The sequence below is a fragment of the Stigmatopora nigra genome, chromosome 16 (assembly GCF_051989575.1).
Source record: "Stigmatopora nigra isolate UIUO_SnigA chromosome 16, RoL_Snig_1.1, whole genome shotgun sequence".
Lineage (NCBI taxonomy): Eukaryota > Metazoa > Chordata > Actinopteri > Syngnathiformes > Syngnathidae > Stigmatopora > Stigmatopora nigra.
In genome coordinates, this window is record NC_135523.1 from 11,148,468 (window position 1) to 11,163,030 (window position 14,563).

A 14,563-nucleotide genomic window follows, 5' to 3' on the forward strand; every position below is an offset into this window, starting at 1 on the left:
CAACCTGTCTACATAAAGCATTACTTACAGGTTGCTATTTCATAATTTGGAAGTGCTACTTCTGACCATAATTCCAGCACTTTTTTCATGCCACGAGAGAGTTTTAGTGCATTTTCTGCCATTTCGCGTACGGACGTATATGGACGTATCAACGTTCATCGCTGTCTTTTTCCCGGGGAAATGATACGCCAAGCCCGGTCCTGATGTCTAAAAAGCTCCAGTATTTGTATTAAATCAATAAATGCTGTTTTCGGCTGGATTTTGTCCCATTTTCGGGCAATGTTTGCGGATACGCCATTGATGTTCATCTTTTCCCGGAAAATCACCCCCCGGCCCGGTTGTAATGTCATGTCTGAAAACCTCCAGTATTTGTATTTAATCATTAAATGCTGCTAGGAGGTGGATTTTACCCATTGAAGGCACTACGAGAAAACGCACAGACGACCACTGCATTCCCCAAATATTCCAGCACTCATGCGCCAACGCATTTTGTCAAACCTAAAGCGACAAACAATCAGTTTTTTAGCCAGATTTTGGAGCTTGGAGAATTGTCCAATTCCCACTTATCTACGATTGTCCTTTCCAATCGTTTTCTCTGTACTCTAACATTTAGCTGCATTGACCCCACAATTTCAATGCCAAGTCTGTAAGTTTTAAGCTAAAGTCCTATAATTTGCATGCCTTTAAAGCAATAGAAACCAACCTCATTTGGTCAACATCAATTGTTCGATGCTTCTAATAGTCATCAAAATGACCGATGTCAAAGCATATTCCACCCGCTCAGGACAGAACAGGAAATGTCTTCCGTGCACTGAAAACAATCCATGCCTCTTCAGTGCTAGGGAAATTATGCCTATCCTAAATCAATTATTTGATCTAAACCAGCCAGGTACAATTTACCTTATTATTTGTATGAATGCCATTTCTGCATTGTTGCTTTAATGTTTGATATCATTAACAACCAAATAATTCTTAACACTTTTGATCTAATTTGCAAATCATCCCCATATTGCCAAGGATAGCTAAAATCACTGGTTGAGTTCCTCCTGCAACTGACCCGTCTCACCCCCACCAAGGAGACACTGTTTGCTTAAGATAAGAGCCGTTATCTGTAGCTCAATGTTAGCAGAATTAAAACCAACATTAAGAAAATTAGAGAAAATAACCTTTCACTAGAAATTTTATATTGACACATTTCAGTGTTTAATAAAGGACCCATAAAGTGTTGTCAATATGTCATAATACAGTGGACCCTCGCTTATCGCGGGTAATGGGGACCGGGACACCCCCGCAGTAGGGTGAAACCGCGAAGTAGCCGGGCGCCATTAAAAAACGCTTGTAGAAACGTATAACACGTGACCAAAACCACCACCAGGCTAATATGCTGTTCATTCAGGTGTATTATTCCACATTAGAATGCAGGTTGTATGTTGGTGCATACAAACAAATCAAATATATTATATATATAGAGTAAAAAACTGCAAATGTAATAAATGTAAACTTTTATTCAGAAAACTCGGAAATTCAAAAACATCATAGCAGAGTCACTCGATCCTTGCATCATAGCAGAGTCACTCAATTCTTGTGGGCTTTGAAACCTGTCTTCTGAAGTTCGTCCATGAAAAGAAATGTTCGGGACGGCATCCTCTTCCAGTAGAGTCCAGTTTAATCCATGTTGAAAACTTGCTCCGGGACATAGCCATTTTCTTCTATCATTCCCGGAAACACATCCTCAACATAGCGCCTCGCTGCTGCTCCATGCAGCGACACATTCCTTAGTCCGACTCGCCGCTTAAACCACTCAAGCCAGCCCTTACTTCGGATTAAGTTTCCGTCCAGGCTGATTTGCTTCGCTATACAATCACGGATCCATATAACCAGTGCATGGAGAGTGTTTGGGAGGCATCACGAAGGGCTTCACAAAACGTTTACGCTTAACTTAGCGAGAAGCGTACTGTATAGCACGAGATAGGCGTGGACTGAGAATGGGCATTCGTGGTGAATGGGCCAATGGGGAGTCGAGTATATTCAGTGAGCGTTCAGCTGGCCAATCAGCTTGCGTTTATGCCCGTAATGCGGAAGTGACGCGCCGTGGCGCGGGCGTGATGCGGCCGTAATCCCCCATGATGCTTTGCGCATACGTGCATTGTTTGTGTTTTAAAATTTATAAAAAGATGAAATTACTAATTCTAATAGAATATTTTGTTTCCACACCCTGTAGGACGATGTAATTTATAATTTTAATTTAATATCTTTAATTTTTTTTTCCTGAAAAAAAATCTGCGAAGCTCTGCAGGCAGCAATAAGTGGAACGCGAAGTAGCGAGGGTCCACTGTATTGTCAATTTCATCATCTCTTTTCTCTAACTAACTTATCTCTGATGCTAAAGTGTTTTGAAAAAAAACAACCATTGAAAAACAGTATTTGTAATCTTTTATCCCCCAAAAGCTAGTTGTCTTTCTTTAAGAGCCCTTCGAAATCAATAAATTGGTCAAAAATGGCTAGCTTGCTCTATTCCCAATTTCAAAGCCAAACAAAAGCAATCATTTACCAAACAGATTCCATATCACCTTGAAAGGGATTCTTGTGTAAAATCTGAAAAATTCAAAAGTAACCGCAGAACCCTGCATTTCCTGCAGACCACGTTTTGCTCTTATTCTGAAATTATGATTTTATTCCAATGGAAGCACGCTCTTAGCCGTGAACTGTGAACTTTAGACTCACTAAAAACAGGATTTCTCCTCTCACACGCATCTTATCTATCACAAATGCACACACAAGTTTGCTTCAGCAAACCCCAAGGGCCAATTGATGTCTACACAGAAGGGATCCAATTTATCTAGTAGTGGATGCACACTGAATGATTGCATATAATTAAGCCCCGTTTCTAACTCCGTCCAATCGGTCGCCTCGCGGGCCGCATGTACAACAAGGTCATGTAGCACTTCCCTCCTTTGATCGTATGCCTTGTAATAATAATTTAAGACTAATAACCCTTGCAGTTAACAAACCAGTCACGACCTGCTTACAAGGTTTCCGCTGGCGTCGAAGTATCCCCCTTTTCTGCTGCTTCCTTTTCTTTCAAGTCCTCCAAGATCCCGCTAGCTGTTTCTCCTTTACTCATTAAAAGGAGTCCCTTCCTCTTGTCATGAATATCACTGTGAAGCTTTAACACTGGAAAACCCAAGACTTTTTGGCAGCTTTAACCCTGGAGCTCATAAAAATGTATTTTCTTGCATTTTCACACCTCTGTTGGCTGTGAATAGCATCACTTCAAAAGTAAGTGTGGCCTGTAGCCGAGGGAGGAGCAGGGGGAAGGAAAGTTGTTTTCTCATGTTAACTGTAGCTTTGGCGGTGCAACAGCGTACCTTCAAAACCAAATGCATCCCCCAAAAAATATTTTCAGGAATAAGATCCAATTAAATTTATCAAATGCTTTCCCCCTGATTATTGGGAGTATTATATTTGTTGGTATTTATTGCTTGTCTTCTTGCATTTTTTAATGTAGCTTTTGGTGTAAGACTACTCATCCATCATTAATTAATTTGTGATTGAACCTTCTTGTCTCCAAGTCTGAATTCTCCACCTTTATTGTGAAACAAATAGACAAAAGGTTTGTAGTTTATTTGTATGCATTATTTATTTTGATAATTTATACAGAAAATCATGGCAATACAATCGTGTCCACCTATGAGCCAAATATAGATCCAAAGTTTAAGGAAAAAAATGTATATGTATGTATGTATATATATATATATATATATATATATATAATATATATAATATATATATATATATATATATATATATATATATATATATATATATATATATATATATATATATATATATATATATATATATATATATATATATAGACAGAAAATTATTAAACCATTTATTGGCAGATTAAATCATTCTTTGAAAAAAAGACAATACATGAGGACTTGTAATTGTTTAACATTACTGCAATTAACACTGCAAACAAACAATGATACTGTGATTGCAAATCTGGAAAAACTAATATCAGATTGTTTTGGCCATGTTAAATTATTGTGTCTTGTTGCAATATTGCAAATTTTGACATGGTTAAGTAGACCAATTAATTAGATAGGGAGTTAAGAGCCATACTCCGCAGTTTCTTCTGTGATGGGTTTGAACTCGTAGTTTCCCCGGCCATCAATGTGCAGGTAATACTTAAGAAGTTAAAATAACAGTTATTCAGAGTATATTAAAATTAAAACATGTAGCTGTGTTATTTCAGGATATATTGTGAGGTTGATTTACCTCAAGTGTTCCTTAGATTAAGTTGTGTTGAAATTAATTAAAAATCCTTGCTTACCTCATGGTGCTTCCAAAGAGACTTCCTGTGAGATACTGTGAACAAAGTTATGCCCACCTACAAAATCAGAGCCAAAATGCATTTATTGGGAAAGAAGCAGAACAAAATTAAATAAAGACAAAATAAGGCGTTGAAATCTTTCTCATTCCTGACTTTGTGTTTCTTTCTAATGTTTTGGGTAGGTTAAACCTGTCATTAACTTGGTCGTTTGAGTATGGTTGCCAACACAGGATTCCAGCTACAGAGATGACTACCAGGACCACATGGCCATGGCTAAACAGACCTTTTTTGTGCCGAATTTTCGCATTATTCCTGGGATCTGAGGATTGACGGGAAACGAAAGGCATCGAACAATTTAGGTAAGTATAGAACCTTTCAGGAATGGGAAGTGTGATGGACGTGGAGTCTGAGAAGTTCCATAAAAGAAACCATGTGAATACTAGTCAATGACAAGTGAAAGAGGGATGGCGGAGATCGAAAAATTGTGTCGAGGAGCGATGGCAGAGACGTATGTGCATTTAAATTTTGTATGGGAATAGCTGTGCAAGTATAAAAGCGAGGTTGTGATTGTAGGAGGATCACTAGATATTTTGGTCGTATGAAACAAAAGAGAGAGCTCATTGTGAACGCAAAAGCAAAATTCCTCCACCGAAAGGGTGGAAGCAGGAGGAATACCATATTAAGAAAAAAATATTGGCACCCTGTTGAAAAACCAACCAATTTTAGGACACTACTGCCTCTGCACAAAGACTGGTCCAAAAAAAATCAAATAGCTAAAAATAAGGGTAAATTACTACCCAGGGACACATTGGCATGTCAACATTGGATGTACAGAAAACTTGAGCCAACAAATATAAGACATTTAAATATGTGGATTGAAAATGGTTCAAGATGCAACGATTTTTTTTAATGTAGGAGACATTATATTGATAACCTGTTATTAAGATTTAGAGAAGGCAGGTTGCCATGATGCCCAAATGTCTGCAGTCCCAAGGTGAAGTGAAAAAAGTGCTCACTCGGATTGAGGGTGTGGTTGTGAGTGGAATTGGTCGCTGTCGGCAATGATTGAGATATTATAAAATGTTTCGGCAAAATAAGGCAGTAAAAATATCAGAGCTCTATATTCAGGAAGGCATCTGTTTCCATGAAGGTTCAGTTTGCACGTTATATTTGAAAAATTGGACAAACTTTGTTGCATGGCCCCATTCTGTCCTGATTCATCTGGAAATGTTTCATCACTGATTAGGATGTTCCAAAAAGCGCTACAATGGGATCTGGACTCATTTAGGTGGCCGGTCTACTTGCCGAAAGACATTTAGCCGACTGACTATCTAGCCGAAGTACATTTTGCTGACGCGCTCGTCCCGCCCCCGGTCGTGTGTGTACAAGTTTTTCAACCTCGGCCCGTGGGCTATATACGGCCCGTTACTGATAATTACATTCATTTAGAATAACAAGTTACAGAAAACAACATTTATTTAGAATAACAAGTTACAGATAACAACATTCATTTAGAATAACAACTCAGAGATAACAACATTCATTTAGAAATACAAGGGCATTTATTCCCGGCCAAACAAAGTACTCATACCAGTAAGTACTATAATGACAGATGAAAAAAAGTAGTTAGAACAGTAGATACTGTACTTTACAGCAGCATAGAAAACATTGAGATTAATCTTTGAATTAAGGTTTTCAGCAAATCATTTTCAATATATATTCCCTAAAATAATGGGAAATTATTTAAGATTAAAATTTTGTTCTTATTTGAATTGGCAGAACTCTTCCAGCAGATAGACAAATAATTTTACTGCGATTGGGTCCGGTACTGAGTTAAAAGTGCACTTTTTACTGGGAAATCAAGCACCCTGGGCTCGGTTATAGTCTATAAAAATCGGCAGTACGTTTATTTTTGCTGCAGTATTCGTATTTATTCATTTAATGCTGTTTTCGGCTGGATTTAAAGTCATTTTAGTACATTTTGGGTTTTTTCACCATTGACGTCCATGGCTGTCTTTTACCAGGGAAACCACTACCCTGGGCTCGGTTTAAGCTACCAAAGAGCTCCAGTATCTGTATTTAATCATTAAATGCCATTTTTTGCGTGATTTAGCACATTTTAAATATACAAAATATTCCTGATTACTCTTGTCACGGGAAGAGTATTGAGGAATATTTTTATTAAGCAGCAGAACCATATTTGAACTTTGTAAATACATGCATTTGTCAATGTAAAAATAAAATATATTTCCCCATCAACTTCTTTGCCCTGTGGAATCATTTCTTGCAGCCGTGAGAACAAATGAAGACAAAGTAGCAATTGTTTAATTGATAACTCTTTGGAGTTCGAGACATGCAGAAATATATACCTGTTAAATATATTTTAATTTTAAATAATTTCCCATTATTTTAGGACATATATATTCAAAATTATTTGCTGAGAAACTTAATTCAAAGATTAATCTCAATGTTTTCTATGCTGGTGTAAATTACAGTATCTACTGTTATAACTACTGTTTTTCTTCTGTTATTATTGTACTTACTATTATGACTACTTTGTTTGGCCGTGAATAAATGCCCTTGTTAATCTAAATGAATGTTGTTATCTGTAACTTGTAATTCTAAATGAATGCTAATCTGTAACTTGTAATTCTAAATGAATGCTAATCTGTAACTTGTTATTCTAAATGAATGCTAATCTGTAACTTGTTATTCTAAATGAATGTTGTTATCTGTAACTTGTTATTCTAAATTAATGTTGTTATCTGTAACTTGTTATTCTAAATGAATGTTATCAGTAACGGGCCGTATATGGCCCGCGGGCTGAGGTTGAAAAACTTGTACACACACAAGACCGGGGGCGGGGCGAGCGTGTTGGCAAAATGTACTTGGGCTTGATAGTTGGTCGGCCAATTAGTTGTTCGGCTAATTCTACGTTCGCCCAGACGTCAGTGACCAGTCTAGGGTGTTGGCGAAGTTGGCTGGGTTAGGCTCCAGCAAACCCCGATGCACAGTTTGTAAGATGAATGAATATTTCTGAGATTGTGTTGAATTAGGTCCAGCCCAAAGTTAAATTGCTGTTTCTACTGCACTTTAATTGGTCCCAACAAAAAACGTACAAATCTGACCATGCACGTTGATGGACTACCCTTAAGTCAGTGCTTCTCAAATAGTGGGGCGCGCCCCCCTGGGGGGGCGTGGTGCGATACCTAGGGGGGCGCGTGTAACCCTGGGGAACAGGATTTTATTTGGCCGTACTAGTATAAAGTGTAATTGCGCATCCACTACAGTAGCTGGCAGTGGCGCTCTCATTTATTTTTTATTTCAGGCATTGATGCACTTAAAATCTTTTCTGTTGCAGACTTAAAAACAAGATTTAATAAAGTTATTCTTCGTAAGTTTGACTATATTTCTTTTTTCCGTTTCTTTAATGTTAATAAGGATAAATTGTTGTACTTATAACAATTTTATAAAATGATTTTATATAGTCACGGTGGGAAGTGGGGGGGTGAGGGGGGGCGGTGGCGCGAATAGTTTTCTTCTTGCTAGCAGGGGCCTAACAGAAAATATGAAGCAGGTGCTTATGTTACTAACAAAACTATCAATAAAAAGACAACGTACCATCCTGCAGTGGCTGTAGATGTAGTCCTCCACGTCAACACTCACAGCACTGGTGCACTCATCCAAAATAGCAAACTGGGGCTTGTGGTAGAATAGTCGGGCCATCTACAAAAGTAACAGCACAGAAGATATTAAATGCCAAATATATATGCTTTCAGTTTGAATATACAGAGGATTTCAATCCTGTAAACATCGTTTAAATGGGAGCGGAAGGAAAGTGGCTGGTGTGTGCGTGGAACCTTCATCAGCATCGACAACAGAACTAAAATTCAGGCATGCAAAATAAAAAAAAACAAACATTTATATTACACAGTGTTACATTGCTATGATGAATTGAATTAAATTGAATGCCTTTATTGTCTTCTCTGGAACGCAATCTTGGCTACGGCAGCTTATTGCATTTACCTAAAGAATGAAAAAAAAATCAACGGTCGTTTTTCAAATGAATTTATTTTTGGGGTTGTTTTTTTTTAAATTAATTAATATTCTTTGTTTTTTTTTTTTTTGTTAACCAGGCTGCCAGCGGAAAAATAAATAATTAAATGTGGCAAAAACACAAGTACCACTCATAATAGCAATTCTTTATTATTATCATAACAACCGTTCTCATTTCAAGTAGGAGGGTGACATTGAAAATGTTAATGTTTATTTCTCTGATGGACCGGCAGCAGGTGGCTTGCGGGCCGGTAACTGTCCCAGGCCTGACTGGTAAACACAGAGCTTAACCTTTAGGCTCAGTTCCTTTTTTACCATGACGGACCGATGGAGAGTCCACATCACTGCAGATACTGCACCAATCCACCAATCGATCTCATGCTCCAATCTTTCCTTACTCATGAACAAGAGGTCGTAGGACATTTTTTTACCGAAGAGGCTCTGAAACCGGTCTTAGAGGGACTGCACGCCATGTATCACGGATTCCGGAACCCCAAAGTCCTGGAGCACCCCCACAAGGCTCCACAGTGGGGAAACGGTCGAATACCTCCAAGTCCACAAAGCACATGTAGACTGGATTGGACTATGTCTCCCGGCTGGCCTGGGAATGCCTTGGGATCCTCCTGGAAGGGTTGGATGAAGTGGCTGGAAAGAAGGAAGTCTGGGCTTCCCTGCTGAGGGTACGGCCCCCGCGACCTGACCGCGGATAAGCGTAAGATGAAGCAATAACTGCAGATATAGATGTATTCATGTAGGCGTAGTAATTACAATTTTTTCGACGGTAGGCCTAGCGAAGTGCGCCTAAAACGAAGCAACCCCTGCGTACAAATTAAAAGTAATAAATATAAGGGAAAAAAATTAATCTCAGAATTTCCAGGATGATCACGACCGGGGACGGGGCGTTTTTTGGAACCAGCCAGCCATGCCTACGCTGTCACACACATGGGACTAGCTGTTACAATATGCAGCAGAAGGAGCAACACCTCGGTGCCGCCGGAGTTTCGGAGCTGGACAAAAGTGCTGGGAGAAGAGGCAACGCTTCTGACCAACCATTCCATCGTGGGATGGGATGGAAGAGCTGTCAGCGCTTACCAGAAACGGAGTCGAGGAATTCTGCCCTGCTGCTGTTTTCTTCAGCTTCAGACTACTGAGGAACTGTGCGGATAAGCTTGGAAGAGCGACTCTGCATATTCTCTACCTCAGTCACAGTCTGCAGAAGTTCCCCATCTCATGGAAGACTTCCTGTGTGTGGTTTCAGTTTTTGTCCAACTTTACGTCTTTTTGCGTCCGATTTAGCTACCGCAACCAAAATGGTGCTCTTTAAGCGGCGTCCGGCGGCCGCAGTAGCTTCGTCCACTCTTGCTTGTTTTGTGTTTTTGCTGCTTTTATGTCTTAATGATGATTCCATTTACTTTGATTTGCTTTGTACTTTGTGCTTAGCTGTTCTATCTAATCCCCCTCTTGCTACTGCCACAATGTAATTTCCTGAATACGGGATGAATAAAGTTATCCAATCCAATTGCCTCGACAGAAAAAATAAAATCAGTAGTGGTTTATGGCTGCGCGAGATGTCTCCAAAGCATTCTCACACCCATGTGCAAAGCATGTCATTTGTGCACCCACAGTGACATGAAAACATATGATGGATTTTTTTTGCATATTTATCACAAACAGGTTTCAGACCATCAAACCAATTTTTGTGTGACACAGAGAACCCAAGCAAAGAGAAAATTGAGTTTCCAAATGATGATTTTTTTTCACCAAGGCCGTCTGTGAATAATTGCCCCTCTCTGTTAAATCACTAAATAATTGTGAATAATCACAATTGTAGAAAAACACTTAAAAAGAATATGTCAGACGAAGTGAAGTAGGCTACTAGATCAGAGCATCATGTATCAGTCTGGAAAAGGTTATAATGCCATTGCCAAGGCTATAGGGCTCTAGGAAACCACTGTTAGAGCCATTATCCACAAATGGAGAGAAGTGGGAACAGTGAGAAACCTTCCCTGTGGTTGTCCGCCAGCTGAATTTATTCCAAGAGTGTGATGACTTCGCATCCAGGTCACAAAAGAATCTAGAAAAACATTGAAAGAACTGCAGACCTCGCTAGCCTCAGTTAAGGTCAATGTTCATCACTCTACTGTAAGTAAAACAGTGGCCAAAGCTGGCATCCATGGCAGAGTTCCAAGGCAAAAACCATTACTGTCCAAAAACAATATAAAGGCTCATCTTACGTTTGCTAAAAAACATCTTGATGATCCTCCACATTTTTGCTAGAACATTTGTGGACTGATGAGTGAAAAGTTTAACTTATTGGGGGTGTGCCGCCTGTTACATTGGTCGAAAAAATAGCACTGCATTTCATCAAGAGAACACTATACCAACAGTGAAGCATAGTGGTGGCAGTGTGATAGTCTGGGGCTGCTTTGCTAGCTCAGGCCCAGGATGACTTGCTGTAATTGATGGAAGAATGTATTCTGTTTTCTACCAGCAAATTTTGAAGGAGAAATCGAACTTGTTTCTGACACTGCAGTGTTTAAATGCGGTGCAGCATTTAGTCGTTGATAGGTTCACCAATAAGTATTCCCAAGTTCAGCTTTCAATAACGGAGGCATCTGAGATCATATCCTTTTATTCTTGCAAGAAGAGAATCGATCCACTTATTTTCCACCCCATTTATAATAAGGATTAACCTAACATTGCCCCTGTTATTATATATTTCTACGCAACCCCATCATCATTTTTTATTTATGACAAATAACTTAACAGTCGTGAAAATACGGTATTTTTTTCTGCCTTGGTAAATAAAATTATTATTTATAAATGGCATTTTCTATTTCTTTGGGTTGTCTCTGTGTCATACTTAAATTGGTTTGATGATCTGAAACCTTTGTGTGTGATAAATATGCAAAAAAAGACAAATCAAGAAGAGGGTAAATACTTTTTTCACGGCACTGTAGCTGTACGATGTCTGCCCTACTCCTGATGGAGAGCTGGTTTGATTCTCGTGTTTCCTGTCACATTCAAGTGTGCATCCAAAGTGTGAATGTGCTTTTTAGAGACTGATCAAGTCCCATCTACAGGTCTGCCAACATTTTACAGTCTTGTACTCCATCTAGCTGCTCGACGTATGCCTTACAGCTGATGGCGAGCTGGTTTGACTTTCTTGCACAAAGAGCGATGGCTGGTCGTGGGATAAGCCCTGAACGTTTCCATCTCCCATAGGTCTTTCCCGGAGAGCTTTGTTTTCTCTTCCATCCTCAGGCCATCCACTGCCCTTGTAATGCCTGGCTTGTGTGCATCTTGCTGCTTCCTCTTCCTAAAACACGACCAGCTTGCATCTCGGAGCTAGATTGGCCTTGCTCCAAGTCAGTCTACTAGACCAAGGCCAAGAACACTGGTGTCCCATAGTGTAACATAGTCAGAATGATGTGTTTGTGGACTCTGTTTCAGCCAGTGGAGTCTAATTCCTCCAAGTGACCAGAATGATTGCTGCTTGTGCCAAAAAGAGGTTACAGGAATCCTGGAGCATCATCTCCAGTTTGAAATTGATCGTGGCGGGACATTTGGTCGCTGGTCTTTTGTGTCCCTGTTGGTCACCGGTCTTTTGGCCGCAGTTAGGGTTATGGTTAGAGTTAGGGTAAGGGTTTAATATCTAAGTACATTTGAAACCCTAACCCTAATGGCGACCAAAAGACCAGCGACCAAAAGACTAGCGACCAAAAGACCAACGACAAAACGTCCGAGCACCGAAATTAATGTACTCCTCTGCCAGACTGGTGAGGGTAAGTCCAAGCATCCTCCTGCTGTAAAGCCCAATGTTACTGAGAAACCCGGGAAAACCAAGTCAATTTCTGGTATGGAAGCTCTCCAGTTGTTGCACCTTTGAGAGTGGAACCGTTTACAGGGTTAGTCGCCAGAGAAGATGTGGCAGGAGTCAATACTGCATGCACTAGAGCTTGGGATTGCCAGGAAGCAGGGTTCTATTTGTGTTCTCTAGGGGACCCTGGAGACGGTTGGAATGGGTTCATCGTATATACGGAGGCAGTGTTCGAACAGCTACCTATTGACAATGAAGATGCTTCTGGACTTGTTCTGTTTAATTTTCATGTGAGCACACTCAATGTTCTTTTCAGAGTTTTCCCGGAGGTTGTGATGTGCAAACCTGGTCACAGTAGCTGTTGTGGTCGTCCATAGAGGCCCTGAGTGGGGGTAATCTTAAAAAAAAGGTCAATATGTTTTCTTTTTTCCAATGGAGCAGCCTATTGGGTCTTAAAGGCGACCAGGCAATTGCAAAACTCTCGCCCACTCGTCTCGTTTTTTTTCCTGTTCGCTATTGTCACAGGATGTCAATCCTTGACACCCCACCACTGCGGCCTAAAGCTGTGCATGAGTAGCACATACATCAGCACACTTGTGGTCACCTGGTATCTTTGCCCGAGTTTGCCTAGGTCCAATGGTATTTGACCTCCCACATGACTCCTCTTGACTTTTTGCCATCCCTGACCTTGCTATAGGGTGATCTGATTTCAAAAGTCCAGCTGCCACGAATGATCGTTTTATTTTTCCCCGCCAGCATATCATTTAAAAAAAATCCTACACACAAATCAAGAATAAAGGGCCAACTAAAATATAATAATAAAAAAGAATGCTGTGGGCAATTTCAATGGAAATTGTTAGCCACAATCTCACAAAGGTTAAGAAAACATTAGTTTTAAGTAACCATACAATTTATTGTGAGGTCCATTTCAGACAATATAGTTGACTCAACTATAACTAGAAAATTGATTTACAGTGTTTGAGAGAATAGTCATAATGGATACTTACGGCCATCCTCTGCTTTTCTCCTCCACTGAAAACATCCATCCAGTCCTGCACCGAGTCCCAACTTCCCTCCCTGTTTAAGATGTGGCCCAGCTGAACGTTATCCAAGTACTCCTTCAATACCTAGTAGTAATGTTAAACAAAATGAATCAAATTAAAAATGTGCAATCCTGCAAGACATGACGCCAAAGTCAAGTGTAGTCAGTCGAAAATAGGCTTTTATTCTTATCTTGTCCTGGTGAACTGATCGCTATTTTTGGGCGGCCAATTTCTACTTTCATCTATCTTGTCTTAGGGACTATTCTTACCAAATGTAATGTACTGAAATTTAAATACTAAGTTTCAGCCACTTCAATATGATAAGTGATAATCACACCACAAATTAAAAAACTGGGCTCGTTGAGAAATTGCTTTCCAGAAATTTGATGTTGAAGTCAATTAATCATGTTGGTCACAACACAACATGCTTTAAGAAACAGCTGACCAGTCGGCACATCAAAGAAACAGAAGCACCTTAAAGTAATTTGGATGTGTTTCTTTAAATACATGAAATCTGTTTGAAAATACTGTATTTTGATGCCCATAGGGCGTGCTTAAAAAGTCTAAAATAGAAAAACATGCTGGTGGATGAGCACGATGGCGAGCCTCAAAAAAGTGGAAGTGGAGGAAACTGAAAAAACAGTTTCAACAATGGCTTGGGAGCGTAAGGTGTCCAATGGAAAACATATTTATAAAAAAGACGGATAGGCAGTGTTAATCGAGTTACGGGCCAATTTTTGAATGGGTTGTAGATGCCTTGGCAACTTTTACGAAAGCTCACAGTGACAACTCTAACTAAAATGGATTTGTACATGTTTTAATGCTTTGACTTATATTAACGTGAGTACTGATTACATCAATAAAGAACAGACTCCGTTTTTTGCCACCTTTTGTAAAATATACGCAACATTACGGCAGTGCCAGCAAGCTATACAATAGCATTCATGCGAGTGTATGTTTCATGCGAGCACTACCATTATGTTGCGCCCATTGAGCTGAAGCTACTTGTGTATGGGCAATATATAAAGATTGAACTAGCAACTGAGACGCACTAAGTTGGTGAGCCCTATAGGCGTGAAAATATGGTACTGGTTGAAAACATGAACACAAGCCGAGAACGTCTGAGAGTTGAATCATTGAGTAATAGGCAGAAACTCTTTTGGTCTGATATTTGCAATATTTTGATTTAGGTGGGTTTTAAATACAAATTGTTGCCATCAGGAGCACAAGCCCGGTGTTGTCACTCTTTTCTGGCCTGTCACTATCACTATTTTGGATTGGATAACTTTATTTATCCCGTAT

General features: G+C 39.6%; 1 protein-coding gene across 3 annotated transcripts in view; it reads right to left on the minus strand.

Moving 5' to 3' along the window:
- Positions 1–3,878: 3,878 nt before the first annotated feature.
- Positions 3,879–14,563, minus strand: part of abcd3a (ATP-binding cassette, sub-family D (ALD), member 3a) — an 89,518-nt gene continuing 78,833 nt past the window's right edge. For all 3 annotated transcript variants that reach the window (XM_077735900.1, XM_077735901.1, XM_077735902.1), the window contains 4 exons: positions 13,226–13,345; positions 7,964–8,068; positions 4,343–4,399; positions 3,879–4,196 (listed from right to left, as the gene is read on the minus strand). In XM_077735900.1, the coding sequence (XP_077592026.1) occupies positions 4,119–4,196; positions 4,343–4,399; positions 7,964–8,068; positions 13,226–13,345 (360 nt within the window). In that variant the 3' untranslated portion in view covers positions 3,879–4,118. The remainder of the gene's footprint in view (positions 4,197–4,342; positions 4,400–7,963; positions 8,069–13,225; positions 13,346–14,563) is intronic.